Source organism: Ostrinia nubilalis, chromosome 6 (genome assembly GCF_963855985.1).
Source record: "Ostrinia nubilalis chromosome 6, ilOstNubi1.1, whole genome shotgun sequence".
NCBI classification, from domain to species: domain Eukaryota; kingdom Metazoa; phylum Arthropoda; class Insecta; order Lepidoptera; family Crambidae; genus Ostrinia; species Ostrinia nubilalis.
The window spans coordinates 13,263,623-13,282,133 of NC_087093.1; the positions used below are offsets into that span (position 1 = coordinate 13,263,623).

The window sequence follows — 18,511 nt, forward strand, 5'->3', positions numbered from 1 at the left end:
CGAAAAAGCCAAAGATCGGCGTGAAAACTGAATATGCGTCAGTCCATCAATCAAAGATATCCTTCGACAGTTGTCAGTTAGGTGATAGGTGAATTTAACCCTTTAAATGTCTGCAAGCTTTTTCTTTTTATTTTGAATCCTCTCTGTAAAATGTGAAATCTGTGACAATTTTAACTCGCAAATCCCTTGTCTCTATCTTTTAAAGGCTTTCTTCCAAAATTATACCATCCTAACCCTATTACACTGACTGGCTCGAAGGATCACAAGGAAAACTGTGAGCATGGATGGACCTTATGTGTGTTGTTATTTCTTATTTAAATTTATAAAGGGTGGAATTTTGTAATGCCACCTGAAGAGAAAGTACTCCAATTACTGTACATAAAAAAATTACTCAAATAAAAACGTTCCTTTATTTTTCAAAAGAAAGACAACTGCATTCAAAGATTTCCCGAAATTTCCGAAAATTCACTACCATACATTGAACATAGGGTCACACAGACCAACATGAGGCGTGCAAGTGTTAATTTTAGCAAGTGCGCATTGAATGAATAATAGATAAACTATATAAATCCTGTGAAATAAAAATATAGAATATTCATTTGTATTCGAGCTTGAGTGATATTATCTAGTAAGTACCTAAACAAACCTATAATTTGGAGAACTTAAAAATTGATTCATTCATAAAGGTAATTAAACTTTATTCGTTCTTTGAACTTTGAAATTTTAAAGATTTTTTCCCAAAAATTAATTATCAAACCAATTTCATTGATTTGTTTTTATTGGTCAACCACAAGTAACGATCAATATTGTTTTTTAATCCTTCAAGTTCCGCGAATCCAGACACAATAGATAATTAATCAATTGTTACGCGGTAGCCGGCTACCGCTTAGGGGCTGAGGAATTTTGGAGAAAATTCTTTTTTTGTAAAAAAATATTATGTTTTTCTCTTTCTTCAGCTTGGAACAATAACAAATGATACTATGGCCAAGTCATCCGAAGTAGAAGATAACGCTACTTTGAACTCTGAAATTATCCCTAAAAAAATAGATAAAGAAAATCGAAGCCAGACGATCAGCGTCTACGATCAAATAAGGCCCAAAAACGAGGGCTCGTTCATGTCCACTGTGAGAGAATGGGAAAAGATGGCTGGCTTCAAGACTCCAATAGTGTGGATCAACACCATAGCAATCTCCCTCGCCCATGCTCTAGTACTAGTGTCAGTCTATTTTTTAATTATTGACGGTCGTTATTATCCGAAATGGCAGACTATTGTATTTCGTGAGTATTTTATTTACTTTTTTATTCCACATCGCTAATCTTTTAGATTATGAGGTTATCTTCTTTTGGTTTTAGAGCACAAAATAATCTATTTTTAATATTATGGCAAACTGTCGCACAGTTTGGCAGATCTGATTAAATTCAAAATGTACTGTTACTTGTAAAGAACAAATAAATAAATAGAAAAATAAACGAAAAATAAGATTACCTACAGCGGAACAGTCCGTAAAAATAATAACCAAAACCAAATTAAAGACTGACTCTGAAGAAATGCAGTAGTGAGTGACTAACGAACGATAAAATAACAAGCCGAGCTAGGATGTGCGCCATGATATACTCTTATATCGATAAAGGACATGCGCCCCATAATGAAATGACAACTCTATCGTAACGTATATTTGTATATTTTATCACTGATTTCAGAGTGCTTATCAATTGTGTTGACCACCTTCGGCATCGGCGCCGGTGCTCACAGGCTCTGGAGCCATCGCGCCTACAAAGCGAAGCTTCCTTTACAAATCATATTAGTGATAGGCTACACCATGGCTGGAATGGTGAGTAATGTAACGTAAGGGAAAATATTAGGGCCAAGATTAAATTATGTTCGTACTTAGTATAACTACGATTGAGCACTACTTGCTACCGACCGCGGGCCGGAAGATGTAGTGTGGGCATTCCTTCCACTAAGTGGAAGTGGAAGCGAACGAACGAAAAATCGAATTTACCCTTTCTTCCTGTCTTAAACGTAGCTACGTCCAATGGCGGACAAAAGCTTCTCCGAAATCTAGGGTAATCTTTTCTGTATGCTTAGAACGACCTGTACCAGTGGGTGCGCGACCACCGCGTGCACCACAAGTTCTCCGAGACGTCTGCCGACCCTCACGACGCCAACAGAGGCTTCTTCTTCGCCCACGTCGGCTGGCTGATGACGAAGAAGCACCCTGATGTAATCCGCGAGGGTAAACAAGTCGATATGAGTGATATTGACAACAACCCATTAATTCAATTTCATCTGAAGTAAGTGACAGCACCTAACTTACAATTTATTTGTGTTAGGGGGCTACACAAACGGAGACACAGCAAACTGCGTAGCAGCTATCAGCTATCGCAGTACCTACAATTATAAGAAAAATTAAAGTCTACTGACGACTTTTACTTTCCAGACATTTGTATGCGACACAAGTCACAAAAGTGTCAACGTCTGCGCAGCCTCTAACATCAATCATTCGATAGATTCTGACATTTAACATACCCCTTCAAGATCATTACCATGGGTTACAAATAATGAAAATCTGTTTGCGTTTTATTTCAGGTACTTTCAGGTGCTGAGACTTTTCTTCTGCCTAATATTACCGGTCGTTATCCCGGCTGTGTTTTGGGACGAGCGCGTGTCTGTTGCGTTCTTTGCACAAGTCCTGAAATACATGGCCATGCTTCACGGCACATGGTCTGTAAACAGCTTTGCACACCTGTATGGCAACCGACCCTATAACAGGTTAGTTTATTCATCATTGCCTTGCATCATCAAGCAGTAATTCGGTGTTCGTGAAAGTACCTACTTGAGGTAGGCAAATGAAACAAAACACTGGTGCAACAACACCACTTTCTCGTACTATGTTAAGAAGTCCGCGTGAGGTTTAGTAAAGTTCCACATCCTACTATCCTAGGGGAGACCTAGGAGAGTTGTGACAGAGGTGAGTTGTGACAAGGACGATTTCTCCTTACTTAATATAGTTAGAGAGCTGGTAAAAACGCTTGTTTGTCGCTTTTAAGACGCTCTTCTTGACTAAGTACCTGCGGGCGGCGCATGAGACACGGTTACGTAAATATGACGTCTGTGTACAAAAAAATGCGAAAAGTAAGTTTTTCTTCAAAATTTTATTTCAATTTATATCATGTTTTAGTATATGTGCACTGTTGTGTTATTTTTTCTCAAGTTGCATGGTTATTCAGGTCTCGAAATGTAGCAATGATCTTTTATGTGCGCATCGTGTTTAGAAAATAAAAAATATTATTCGAACCAAGTCGTCATTTTAAACACCTAGGAGAGTTGTGACAGCCTGTCACAACTCTCCTAGCTTACTTAATTTTTCTGATGGGCCATTTCCACAATGTTTTTAGATGTTTTTTTGTGTGTTAGTAGGTTAATAATTTTTATAATTGCATGCTGCTACTTTTTTGATTCAGAATGCCTAATAACTATACATGAAAGCCATATAGAGGAACTGCTTGCTAGAGTCGAAATCTAGGACCTGGCTTATGAAGTGATTAGGTTAAAGGGTTAAAGTTTGAGATAATATCTTATGCTGCGACCTCTTACAATATAAACTTGTCAAGATATATTAAGAAGAATGAGGCTTATCAAGTAAACCCAGAAGGCGAAACTCCGTCTATGGATTATACCACCGCGACTATTTTATTTTTACAGAAGAGGAAGAAAATATATTAAGTGGCTATATTAGCTAAAAATATAATTAAAAAATCCAGTGTCGTGGGAGAAAAGTGAAAGCTGGGGAAAAGTGGCTCAATCTGTGTAACGACATCCTATAACAATTTGTTTTAATTGGTAGTAAAGGATGATTAAAGTACTTTTTTGCTAAAAATCATATTTGATTGAGTATTATGGAATTTTTATATCTAATAGATGAAATACAATGCTGTCACAACTCACCTGGGTACCTGTCACAACTTACCTCGGTGCTAGGAGAGTTGTGACAGAGGGAGTGGTCTAAGATTTTGGTGATTTTCTTAGAAACCCAAATACTTTAGTTAACTTTGGTGATTGTTTTGAAAACAGAAGGAACGGCGCTACATTAATTTGTATGATTCATAGATGTGGAATGTTTTTTCAGCGAGATATGGCCCCTAAAGTAAAAATTGTCACAACTCTCCTAGGTCTCCCCTACTAATATTATAAATGCGAAAGTTTGAGTGGATATCTGGATGTCTGGATGTTTGTTACTCTTTCACGAAAAAACTACTGAACGAATTTTGTTGAAACTTCACAGTATTATTGTTTATAACTCAGATTAACATATAGGCTATAATTTATGACGATACTAGCTGACCCGGCGAACTTTGTTCCGCCTTAATGGCAATAAATAAGCAGACTTTTTTTTTATTTCGAACGGGATAAAAAGTATCCTATGTCCTTCTCCTGGCTCTAAACTACCTCCCTGACAATTTTCAGCTAAATCGGTTCAGCCGTTCTTGAGTTATAAGTGGAGTAACTAACACGACTTTCTTTTATATATATATAGATGTGACAAACTAAATTTCAATAAATAAATAAGACGTGGGTAAAAAGCGCCATATAGATGGCGCTTTTTGACGATAGCGTCATTGGTTAAAAATACATCGCTGGAAAAAAAATGACATTCGTAAATATGTACTCATGCGGGGGAAGCCATGAAACGCCATCTATCAACATCATTAGTAATTAAACGAAGTCCACGCGTACGAAGTCGCGGGCGGCCGCTAGTCTTTAGTAAAAATGGACTGATTCATTAAAATTGTCAATAATGAATATCATGCTGTAAGTATATGCAAACCACACGAATAATGAAAATATTATCATTTTCATCCATTTTATTAGGTACATACTAGCTTTCCGCCCGCTACTTCGCCCGCGTGGACTACATTATATGTATAGTGGACCCACCTATTTTTTTCCAAAATCAAATTTAGCCTACGTTACTCGTGGATAATGTAGCTTTCGAATAGTAAAAGAATCTCTAGATTCTGTCTAGTAGTTTTTGAGCCTATTCATTACAACCAAACAAACAAAGTTTTCCTCTTTATAATATTAGTGTAGATGTTAAGAAGTTACACATTTGCTTATTGTGTTTTATGTTTCAGCAAAATAATGCCTCGAGAAAACTGGGTGGTATCTTTTTTTGTCCTTGGCGAAGGCTGGCACAACTACCACCACACGTTCCCGTGGGACTACAAGGCGGCCGAGCTGGCCTTCCCTTTCAACGGAACCACGAACCTGCTGGATTTGTTCGCCAAAATTGGCTGGGCCTACGAACTGAGAGTGGCGCCACCATCTCTGATAGAAAAAGTTGCAAAGACTAAGGGCGACCTAAGTTATCACAAAGAGTAATTTATAATTGTCAAAAATAAACTTGCCGTTCCAAACAGATTACATAAGATTTGTAATTCAATGAAATGATCTAACTAATTAGATTATAACAAATCATTCCAACAATATTAATCTGCTTTATCTCAACTACAACGCTACCAATCGATCAACGTGGAAAGCATTGGGGGAGGCCTATGTTCAGAAGTGGACGTCCTATGGCTGAAATGATGATGATGATGATGATGATTTAAAGTTCTCAAGCTCTTAAAAATAACCCATTACGGAAATGGCCGATGTCAATATAAGGTATTATTGATAAATAGGTATGAGCTTGTAAAACTGCTAATAAACTGCATCTGTCTGTGTCAAACGCGCAACTATGCATTTAAAATTTGTGGTTCATAGGTCTTCACTTCCTGTAGGCAAATGCACAAATAATAAATGCAGGTAAAAACCCTCAAAACTAGGAAGCTTATTTATTTAGAAACTATTTTATTTAATTACTTAAAAAACTAAAGTTCTCAATTCGGTAAACCTCACAACTTTATCTTGTTCATGTGCCTGACCAGACAGCAGGTGGATGAGCTGAGCCAGTCCTTGAGGAGCAGGCAGACAAACTAACGGCCGCTCTACGGGCAATGCCTGAATTCTGTCGCGATGTCAGCATTACACGTTGACTGCCAAAGTAAATTTACTAATTCGCCAAAATTGAATTTTTTGCTAATCGATGTGTAATGGCTTGAAATGAATGGTTATTGTTAAAAAATATTTTTTTACTATTTATATTGACATACCTACACACAGCGCCATGTCAAGCATTTTGTCAGGCACAACAAATAATTTTAATAATTATGCTTAATAATTTATTCCGAAATATATCGTAAACTTGTGATTTTATTAAGAATTTCAAATATTTGTCGTGTTTTTACTAAAATTTTCATTCAAACCTGTGTTAATTTTTATTTAGGTACAAGAGTTGCAGGCCATGCTGAACATACTTTGTTGGGGGCCACGTCAGTCATTTAAAATAGGAAGTAACGCATTAAACGTGCCAGGCGGCCTACTGCGGTCGTTTGATTTAGATGCTTCAGTGTCAGGCTCCAGTGACTGACATGGCCCGAATAGGTTGCATGTTTGTCAGTCACCGGTGACTGTCATGGCAGCCTACGTGTTAACAAAAAATTAAACAAATCCAAATTCATTCAAGAAGAAATTGACACTTTATCTATTGAAAAACATTTTTTATAGCGTAGAGCGGATTATGTAAATAAAATTTTAATTGAATTATCAAAATTGACATAAATAATAATTCAGTCGAGTTTGACATAATTGTAATATTTTTATTAATGTTTATTTCATCTGACACGAATATTGATTTTAGTATGTGAAATGCTATTTTAGGGTTAGATTGGATTTATTTTATTTTATTTTAATTGAATTTGACATTATGTATTGTAGTAATAATTTTATTTATTTATTTCATCTGACACGAATATCGTTAAGTATACAGGGTGGAAACGATAAGTGATCTCACTCGATTATTTCTAAACTATACAAGATATCCAAAAACTGGTTACTGATCCTGAAAGTGCTTCACGAGCTCTTTCAAACGCTATCAGTAATAGGTTACAGAATTAACTGGATCTATCCGAAAATTCAATGTAATCAGCCTCGATACTAAATGTATGCCAGCCGCACAATATTTAGAAGTGTTATTTTTTTATTATTAAATAATAAACTCTTAAAGAGAACTTGTTGTGCATATCTAAAATTATTAATGGAAAACATTGATTTTAGGCTTTACTTGCTATAATATTATCAAGACATGAGTGCCATGACTGTGGCAGTATTAAATGTATGGAAACTGGAAACATTGAATTTTCGGATAGATCCAGTTTATTTTGTAACTTATTTTTGGTACCGTTGGATAGAGCTCGTAAAGCACTTTCAGGATCAGTAACCAGGTTTTGGATATCTTGTATAGTTTGGAAATAATAAAGTGAGATCACTTATCGTTTCCACCCTGTATAAATGCAAGTTTAGGGTTAAATTAGATAAATGTTATTTTAATTGTATTGATTATGTGAATTTTAATGTCAAAATAATTATTTTTTCTGTACAATGTATTTTGTTTTTGGAATAAATAAAATGAAAATGAATGAAAATTAGGTGACCTGTAAAAGTTTACCTGACGTTCCTGTCATAAAATCAGAATGTTAGGTCGTATAGACCGCCATAAGGCTTACGAGTGGTTGTTTGTTTAAAAACACTTGATCCAAAGAATCAACGTTAATTCAGTGATCATCCGTCGAAGTAAACCAAGTCGAAGTAAGCAACCTGGGCAACGTCCGCCTGATCTGTTCACGCGGGCGGCTAATCTCTCACCTGCGCGGCAGGTCTCGTCAACTCGGCGGGCCTGTCGGGCAACCCGTAACCCACAATTGAGTGGACCGGGGGCCGTCGAGGCATTTGCCCGGGCCACGATGCAGGGGACATCTTTAAAAACCCCCACAGGTGGGGGCTGGCGGGGCGGTTGCCCGGGCCCATTCTTTGGAGGGCCGCTCTCGATACTTCTCTGATCAGCAGAGCTGACCGAGCAGCGGCATAGAGCAGACCGTAACCCACTACGGCGGGCCGGGGGTCCTGTTGTACCAGGGCCGCGAGGAGAAAACCTCTATAAAAAACAACTGGAGGAGGGGATTGGGGGTTCCCTGGAAGCCAGAGAGGCTCGCTCGTGAGCGAGCCTCTAGCCTGAGGCGGAGCTGCGGACGAATGTCCAACCAGGACAATAACTCGCGGCTCCGTTTCTTTGGGCTCCGTTGCTTTAGTGGGTAGGCGGGGAGAGTCCCACATAACCCACTGGCCGTCCCCATAGACCAGTGGGTATGCGCAAAGCATTTCCCGACGAAAAAAAAAATACGTACCGCGTATCATCCACGCCGGCGAGCGCGTGACTCTGAACCAGCGCGCCAAATATTTACGATTTGTAAAGGGTATTTCTTCGGAGGCAAAATTTTCGATGTCTTTGAGTTTAGTTCTGTAACCAACTAACAAAATGGCATGCAATATTTTTTTTCGTATAGCTTAGCTTTATCCCTATCTGGCGCAAATTACATTTTTGAAATAATTGCTGTCTTTATACAAAATAAAAATATTTGAAGTGTGATTCTCTGATTCATATGGTGTGTCCGTTAGCCATTTTCCGGAACAAAATGATTGATGTAGCATTTTCCTTTTGATATATCAATATAAATTAAAATTATTTCGAAAACTAATGAGTTGTCCTTATACAAAAAAAATGTGTCATAATTTTAATTATGTTAGTGTGTTCGCAAAAAAATAAATAAGCAGTGTCCGGCGTAAAATACTGATTCATATGGCGTGAGGTGTTCTTGACTATAACTGGTCAAGTTTTAATCATGAGAGTCTGGTTTCTGGCGTGGAGGCAAGCCCATCTTGCAACCGATGAGCTAGAAGGCAGACGTGGAGCTGGTTGGCTTAGAACCTGGTGTGACGAAGGCAAATACTTGATTCATCTGTGCTTGGTTCAGGTGGCATGCTGATTACAATGCCTACTTTACAAAATTATATTATTGCATTAAAAATCTAATCTGTCTTTCATGTGATGCTTTTGGGTTAAAGATTCATGTAGAAAAATGACAACACTGTAGTCTGTATGTATGATGAGCTTTGCTCGATTTTAGGCAAAAAACTGATTCATCTGTGCGTGATTCATATGGTCAGGGCCCTATATGAATCATAAAATAAATTAGTTTTTGATCTATCAAGCATCAAAAAAGTGTTTCTTAGCTAAGAATGACATCCCAGACTGCATCTCACTTAAGACCCAGGTGCGATTGCGGTCTTGTTATGAATAAAAAAAATCCTCATCATTTTTATAATATGAATAATGTATGTGTTTAAACAGTAAATAAGTAGTATATCCGTTAAGCTAGCAACCATAACACAAGCATTATTTGTTGCTTATTTTGTGGCTAAATGGCGCTGTATGATTATTTATTTTTACTATTATTTCAGCTACACTTATGGCGTCCATAGCACATAATAATATACTGCTGAGCATAGGCCTCTAATGATTTCGTGATTAACTGATTGCCATTGCCACAACCTCTATAAGCTCATCTCACCTTTTTTACCTTGTACCCTGGACGTCTTAACAACGATAGCTTGGATAAGTGAAACGGCTGGGTAGAGTCATCTAAAATACCTTAGTGCCATAAGATCAAAAGTCTACATCCAGTGTGTGTTTCAGTGATGACATATTGTACTGAAAGGCCTCTTACTATAGGCTTACGTACGAACCACAAAGTTGCATAGCGTACTATGGAGTGGACTATGCTTGAATTTTTTATGCAATCGAATCTGAAATGAGGAGATCCGTAAACGATCTAAAGTCGCATGGTGGCATAGTCCGATGTTTTAGCAAGCTAAATTGATAATGGGCAGGACACATAGCATGCAGAACTGATGGCCGATGGGATAGCAGGTTTCTGGAGTGGAAGCCACGTGCCGGAAAGCTCAGTGTAGAACGTCCACCCACAGGAAGGCGCTGGATGCAGGCCGCTACCAACCGGTCATTATGGAAATCATTGGGGAGGCTTATGTTCAGTAGTGGATCCTATGGTTGAAATGATTATGATGATGACAAAATATTATGGATGTATAATAAAGTTTCAGAAAAATGATTTCACGAATTATTGTGGAATTCGTTGCATTTTTTCTCGTAATATTTTGATAACTGATATTGTTTTCATGAACAGATCATTGTTTTTGTTATAATATGATTATTTTCTTAATATAGAGCCAATTGTACATAAAGATTTTAAATTTTATTTCTATTTTTGATTAATATGCAACAAATTCTGATTCATATGGGCACAAAATATTTGAACGTCGATATCTTGAAAACTATTTTACAAAAAAGAGTCCCTCATCCAAATATATGTTATTGGGTGTACCTATTTTCATATGAGTCTATGTTACAGACCTAAAATTTAATTTGAAATTTGTCCATATGAATCAGCCGAAGAATGCAATTTCGAAGAAGTGCCCTAAAAAGAAGCGCGTGCATCGCAATGTGATCTAGGTACATTCAGCGTCAAATACTTCGTTTAACCCAAAGTAACCAAAAAGCTCGCAACACGGACAACAATGGAGAAGTTTCGTAATGTTGAAAACATTTTTCATAGAATGGGATTAAAATATAGACCATAACTAAAAATACGGTAGAGTTTTTTTTTTAATCCATCAAGAAATGGCTGAAAAATTACTTATTTAAATTACCTACATATTTTCGCGTGGAACTAAAACACAGGCGGTGTGTTGAATTCACGCCACCAGTTCTATTTTCAACCACAATGCTTACCACCCCTGGCGCGTTGTCGAGATCACACGTCCCGGTTGCCGGCTAACCGGCGCCGGCTACCCGGCGTCAAATGAGCTTTCACACGCTCCGGTTGATCGACTAGAGAGCCGACAAGAGTACAGTCTCGTTCATTTCATACTTTCAAAGATGGACCGTGAACAAATAATTGCAATGTGGCTTTTATATCCTAGACTGCATCCCACTTAACATCAGGTGCGATTTTGATCAAATACCTGCCTTGTTATGCATAAAAAAATAAATAAAATAAAATATCGAAGACGAAAATATCTGCGCCGGAAAGAAATATCAAGAAATTATTGGGTTCATGCAATTAATATGAAAAGAGAAGCATTAGGTGCATTCTATACATTATTCCCAGATCTACGAGCACATGAAGACAGGTTTTTCAAGTTTCAACTACTTTTGATGAATTACATAACCGTTTGAAGAACTCTTTGCAATGTCAGGATACAAAAATGAGAAACTGCAACTCTCGCAGACTGTACCTGGACGACTGACCGGCCGGCGCGTTTGAAAGCTAGTTGCGTGTTCCATACACCACTGTCAGTTCGGCCGCCGGCTAACCGGTGCCCGGCGACCGGACGTACAGTGGTGGATCCGGCGCGCACCCGGCGACCGCCTGCCGGATTAATTTACGCCGGAACATGTGAAAGCTCCGTACCATGCCCATAGACTTCACCACCGGGTACCCGGCGCCGGATAGCCAGCAACCGGAACGTGTGAAAAGGCACTGACACTATAGTCTACTGTTAAAGTCTTCTTCTTCTTTTTTATGTATGGCCAGGTCTGGAATATGTCATAAAAAGGTTACAAAATAGTTTAACCAGGCCTGTTCATCTCCGCGAGTTTACATCGAAAACAAAACACGCACGATGGCCCACCTACAGGATACTATTCGACAAGGCCTCACATACGAGCGAACATTGACTCACGCACGCGTATTCTTGTGTATGATGGTAGAAAATAAAGAAAATGGTGTACTAAATACTGTGCAGTATTTAACTGCCTAAATAATAATAAAAACACAGAATGTACTTTTTTAAGTTGCCTCAAGACACTAAGAGGTAAATAAGTAGTTAATATTATTCATGACCATTCATGCTAAATAATAATTTCCTCCGCCATTTTCCGCAGTTTGGCACCTCACGTCACATCATTTTACCGAAGTCAGCCCTATAGCTTCGGCGCAGTGCCGATCACTGACGTTTGTCAACAAAATGGTGCTTGACTCTTGAGACAGGCTAAATATTGTTAATGACATTGAGCATACATTTTTTTAAATACCTTCGCGAAGTAAAACTTCTGTACGTAGTACTTATTATTATTCTGTGGTTTAACTAAGAAATAATCTTGAGTGATCCTGGCTGAAAAATTAAAAACTACTAGATTTTTAAAAACTGTCTGTCAACAGCACTGGATCAGGGGTGATTCACTGTTTTGTACTCTGAATGAGTGCCGTGACGTCACCGATGAAATGGCGCGAAATATTATGTTATGCGTAACTTTGGGGCCCCGTAACTTCTTTATTTGTAGAGATATTTTCATGATTCTTTCACAATTATTATTGGTTTTACTTGTATTTTTTATTTTTATTTATAGAATAAACATTGGAAACTCCTCCATTGGAACGTGTTGCCAACTATTGACTAATTTAGGTGTCACAAACTATTTGACGCTGGCTGTACATGTGCAACGCAATATTAGCAATGTTGTTTTATTTGCGTCAAAGCGAGTTTTGTATGTTAATTGTGGTTCAAAGTTTACTTTTTTCCCAAAATAACAAGCTGATTTATATTAGAATAAGGTAATTTTGCAATATTGCGCAATCGTTTATTATCCCAAATAAAATAAAATAAATTAAATAATTATGGTAAGTAGTAGATATTGTTGACATTCCACTAAGCGTTTCGATGACTCTTTTATAATGCGAACAACTAGGGACTGGAATTCGCTGCCTGCTGCTGTCTTTCCCGAAGACTATAATCGGGGATTTTCAAGGCGAGAGTGAATAGGCACTTACAGGTCAGATATGTACCATCCTAGACTGCATCCCACTTAACATCAGGAGCGATTGTGGTCAAATAACTGCCTTGTTATGCACAAAAAAAATTAAACCCTTAATTCGACGACGTGCGATATATACAGTGTGAGTCACGTTAAAGTGTACATATGAAAATAGATGAAACTAGACCTATTTTTATCGACAAAAAAGAGGTCAAAAATTTTTTGAGATTTTTTTTTAATTTTTTATTGAATTTTTTTTCTTCCAATTACTTATTGTAAAGAAAACGTAATAACTTTTAAACTAAGCGGTATATCCTGATAAAATAAAAACAGTAATAATGCTAAATAACAGGCGATACTAAAAAAATACATAAAATACACAAAAAAGGCCAACAAATAATAAAAAATGATACTTTTTGAAAAAAAATCTGCTTTAAAATTCGTGATTTTTTGGTTATTTGATAAATTTCTCCAAAAAATGCCCCTATAACAGGTGGTTTTTATTACTTTTTATTATTCTCTATCGTATTATCTTTGTAAAAGCAAAAATCGCATGTCTCTATCCCTATCACAACATTTGCTATGAAAGTTTGAACAAAGGCCTGCCACAACATTATTCTCCGCTACAGGTAGAGACAATTTTAATTTTAACTATAATTCTTATTTTTCTTCGAAATCTTTTGTTTTTATTTGAAATCTAACTTGTCTTTATCAAAATTACAAATCGAGAGCCATTTTCAGTTTCGTTGATAACGAAGCTTTGAATGGCGCGCCCGGAGAGGCTTAGTTCAAACGATCATTGCAAACGATGTGATAGGGATAGAGACATGCGATTTTTGGTTTTACAAAGGTAATACGATAGAGAATAATACAAAGTAATAAAAACTACCGGTTATAGGGGCATTTTTTGGAGAAATTTATCAAATAACCAAAAAATCACGAATTTTTAAGCAGATTTTTTTCAAAAAGTATCATTTTTTATTATTTGTTGGCCTTTTTTGTGTATTTTATGTATTTTTTTAGTATCGCCTGTTATTTAGCATTATTACTGTTTTTATTTTATCAGGATATACCGCTTAGTTTAAAAGTTATTACGTTTTCTTTACAATAAGTAATAGGAAGAAAAAAAATTAAAAAAAAAATTAAAAAAAAAATCTCAAAAAATTTTTGACCTCTTTTTTGTCGACAAAAATAGGTCTAGTTTCATCTATTTTCATATGTACACTTTAACGTGACTCACACTGTATACTTCCCATTGAATGAAATAAAATCTACACTCGCGAGCAAAAATATGGAATCACCCTATTTATTCCGAGTGATCATAAGAACTAAATGACTAATAGAAATTCAATAAAAATGGTACTTGATATTATAAACTTAAAATTGATACCATAGATACATACAATACGTAGTCATTCAGTACCTAAGACCGCTCGGAACACAAAGGGGTGATTCCATACTTTTGCTCGTAAGTATACAGGGTGACTGGAACTGAACCCGCCATAGCTAATAGGCGTAGTACCTTTATCAAAGAAAAGGGCTCTCGGTAAATTGCATTTTATTCATTATTTTATGACTTATATTCTTGTGATATTATGGAAAACTAAAGATAGCATACCTGCGAAGCTACTTACAATGCATTTATTGTCATACAGAGTTTTGTTTTCATTTTACGACACCCATAACTTGCATGTCCAGTAAACTTCCCATTGTCGAATTACTAGTAAAGTAACTGCTAAATACTATGTCCAGTATTCTTCCCATTGCCAAATTATTAGAGAATTAACTTTTGTGGTTTTTTGTAATAATATTTTAGGGATCCACACATAAAATGTTTTCTGCCTCACTATGTATCGTTTTTCAGAGTTTCAAGTCTAAAAAACAACCCTTAGTAGCATTGGTGCCGCCTAAAACTACTCATTTTCATATAGATACTGGTTCTGAGGAGAAAATTGTCCTTCTCACTCTGCTCTTCCATCAGTTCATGCACAGAACTCATGGATATTGACAGCTAAATCTTTAAATCTGTCTTACTCGAGGGAATAACCCCAGAGGCATGGAACAGAAGCGTGGGGCTACCCTTCTTCAAGAAAGGGGATAGCACCTTACTAAAGAATTACAGTCCCATCTCTGTCATCTCTCGGTTATTACATACCGGTGTCCTAGAAGTCTTTGTAACCATAAACCGCATCCATACGCTGCGGCAGGGTTATACAGAAGACCAAGGAGTATAACTTGCCATTAAGTTTGGCGTACGTGGACTATGACAAGGCTTTCTATTTGATTGAAGCTCGAGCAGTGCTTCAGTCAGAGAAGTGCCGTATTGACCCTTGGTGCTGAAGTATTTGCTCAAAACGCCACCTTGATGGCGGTCCAAGTACAGGAGAAGAAAATAATCAGCAACAGGTCCAAATGTGTTACCAGTAATCATATAATGGTACCTATTGAAACGTTGCCTCTCAATATAAGCCCTCTCTATATCACGCTGTGATATGGAGAGGGCTGTGCTTGGTGTTTCTTTACGACATCTAATGACGAAATCCGTGAAAGAACTAAAATTCCTGATATAGCCTTATGGATTAGCATGCTGAAGTGGCAATGGACAAGGCACACATCACGCAGAACTGATGGATGATGACCACAGCAAGGTTCTAGTATGGAAGCAACGTGCCGACAAGCGAAGCGTGGGAGGTCCACCCACAAGGTGGACAGATGACCCCATAAAGGTAGCAGGAAGGCGCAGGATACAGGATGACTATCAAATTGGCCGGTTGTTAGCCCTCTTGTCAACCTGATAATCATTGGGGGAGGACAATGTTCATTAATATTTTATTACGGAACCACTTGTTTCATTTTTCTGTCTCTTCGACAATGGGAAGTATACTGGACATGGTTGGAGAGAGTCACTTTCTTAAGAACTTGGCAATGTCCAGTATAATGGACATAGGTTTTTCAGGAAACTGAAATATAAAGTATATGTAGATAACCGGTGATTATTCATAATTTTCAATTTATCACATTAACCGTAACATACATAATTGTTGCAATTCACGAGGGCGAATCTGTTACTTGTCGGTGGTTATTTTATTATTTCGAAAAAGGAGTAGGCCTGTTGTCATACACCGGGCACATTGTGAGGCAGAAATGTTATTATTATTCTCGCTATTTAATTACATTATACAATAATTCAAATTATAACAGAAACAAAATTCAATAAAACATCAATTTTTTTAGTTTACCATTTGATATTTTTCGAAACTACATTGGTCATCACAAAAATCGACCCTCCCGCGACAAGCATTGTCAAACGTATGCATCCCCACTTCCCACCAATATTGGCACCATTTAAAAGCCTAGTTCTAAACTTCATTTCATTAAAGGCAAGGTTTTTACCCCAAAAATGTGTCTGTAGAAGAATCCAGAGTCACTTCTTCAAAAAATAGGTAGTTACGCTTGAGTCAACTTTTATGGCTATAAAACTGTTAAGTTGGGATTAATCGCTATCCATCAGTTAAAGAGGACACGTGAGATCATTATTTGGTTTTATAACCATAAATATTGGTCTAATTGATCCCAGAGGTGAGCCCAAAGTCAGGTCTTTTTTCAAGTCACATTTATTGTATATCGCGTTTATGTTAATCGTTTATTAAGAAATTAAATGTATTTTTCTTTAAGGATATTTATTGGGTTTTCAAATAACGCCAATATTGTTGGGGCACCATGATTGTGTCAATAGAAACGAGTTTTCCTGTAAAACGTAGGTGGGCCGATGTTTGTGATGACCAGTATACAGGGTGTCCCGTAATGTAACGTCAAGCCGGAACTGGGTGTTGAGGCAAGTTGTGCTGGTTATCAGAAAAATATAAAAAAAAATCTATGTGGCATATTTTAAAAATAATAGGCATTTAAAAAAAATCAAAAAATTCTACTCCAGGTGACGTTCCTTTTGCTCGTGTTGCCACAAATCTTCACTTTTTCCAATTTTTTTTTTGTTATGTAACCCTGAATAATGCTTCTCTAAATTGTTATCAAAATTACAAAACCAGCTGCTCCAGATTGGATGAAAAAAAAACATTATTCCCAAAAAACAATTCAAAATAAAACTTTTGCCTAGTTTAAACTGACTGTACTGAAAAAAAAATGTACTACGCGAGTATGGCAAGTGACGTCATAATTTGGCGCATTTAGTAAGGATTCCAAAATGGTATAACACTTGGTAAATTTTTGCTGTAATTGTCGACAATTTTTGTTTTTTTGGAAATAATCCCGTTTTTAACTTTATCTACCTTGGTTAAAAATTATTATTCTAATGTGCCCAAAATTCAAGTTTCTGTGACTGACTACCGTACAGTCAGTCACAGAAACTTTTGTCACCATGACAGTAATTAGTAGTTGACATACTGTGATAAAAGTCACCCGTGTGCGCGCGCCTTTACTACCTCCTCTGCCTGCACTTGTACTTGGTAACAGGGATAATAAGGATATGAAGTTTCGGTTATGGATACGGTTACGGATATTAGAATAATATTATACCGGTTTCGGTTACGGTCACGGATATGAAATCATTTCAGATTATCCGAAAGTCTCGGATAATTTCGGTTACGGAATTATTAGAATTTCAAAAATGTAGGTATAATGCAAATAGCAAGATGCTGCGTGAGCGTGACCCACATAGCTACTTTATGTACCAACTAAGACAACACCTATGTATGATAAAGGTAAAACAGGCTGGCATATTAGATGGTGCCAGCGAATGCCAGACAAGTTGGTAACAAATATTAAGATTTAAGGTACAATTCCAAGACGGGCCGCAGACCGCAAACTGCAAAACTATAAAATCGGCAGCGCGGCATTGCAGCTGCGGCGTGTATACTGCAGATTTCATATAGTTTTGCAGTTTGGCCTTTATCTGAAACTATCCGTAACTTTTGAATCAGTTTCGGTTACTGTTATGGACATTTTTTTATTTCGGATATCCGATAGTTTCAGTTACGGTTACGGATATCCATAACATCCCTGCTTGGTAAGATGGCCCTCTCCGTCCCGCTCATACCTTTTAAAATGGCTTCTCCACCTCACTTAAGCCAGAAACTTGAATTTTTGGCACATTAGAATAATATTTTTAACCAAGGTAGATAAAGTTAAAAACGGGATTATTTCCAATAAACAAATTTTGTCGACAATTACAGCAAGATTTTACAAAGTGTTATACCATTTTGGAATCCTTACTAAATGCGCCAAATTATGACGTCACTTGCCACACTCGCGTAGTACTTTTTTTTTCAGTACAGTCAGTTTAAACTAGGCAAAATTTTTATTTTGATATTTTCTTTGGGAATAATGTATTTTTTTTCATCCAAGTTGGAGCAGCTGGTTTTGTAATTTTGATAACAATTTAGAGAAGCATTATTCAGGGTTACATAACATAAAAAAATTTGGAAAAAGTGAAGATTTGTGGCAACACGAGTAAAAGGACCGTCACCTGGAGTAGAATTTTTAGATTTTTTTTAAATGCCTATTATTTTTAAAATATGCCACATAGATTTTTTTTTATATTTTTCTGATAACCAGCACAACTTGCCTCAACACCCAATTCCGGCTTGACGTTACATTACGGGACACCCCGCATATGTATTGTCTATAAAAATATGTAATCTAACTATTAAAAAGTTATGCACCCCTTCTATTCCAAATGACCATGACATTGGGTTTGTTTACATTTGGTATCGCTTCTCGTT

At 36.9% G+C, this 18,511-nt stretch overlaps 1 protein-coding gene across 3 annotated transcripts; it reads left to right on the forward strand.

Annotated features, from left to right (window-relative positions):
• Window positions 1-604: 604 nt before the first annotated feature.
• LOC135072657 (stearoyl-CoA desaturase 5-like) lies at window positions 605-5,490 on the forward strand. Of its 3 annotated transcripts, none has more exons than XM_063966671.1 (6): window positions 605-628; window positions 957-1,278; window positions 1,702-1,832; window positions 2,090-2,295; window positions 2,591-2,773; window positions 5,137-5,490. In XM_063966671.1, exons 2-6 carry the CDS (start codon window positions 981-983, stop codon window positions 5,381-5,383), a joined length of 1,065 nt encoding a protein of 354 aa, XP_063822741.1. In that variant the 5' UTR covers window positions 605-628; window positions 957-980; the 3' UTR covers window positions 5,384-5,490. The 3 variants fall into 3 exon arrangements, with proteins under 3 accessions (XP_063822741.1, XP_063822740.1, XP_063822742.1); XM_063966670.1 differs by having other exon boundaries at window positions 607-686; XM_063966672.1 differs by lacking the exon at window positions 2,591-2,773 and having other exon boundaries at window positions 607-686.
• The last annotated feature ends 13,021 nt before the right edge of the window (window positions 5,491-18,511 follow it).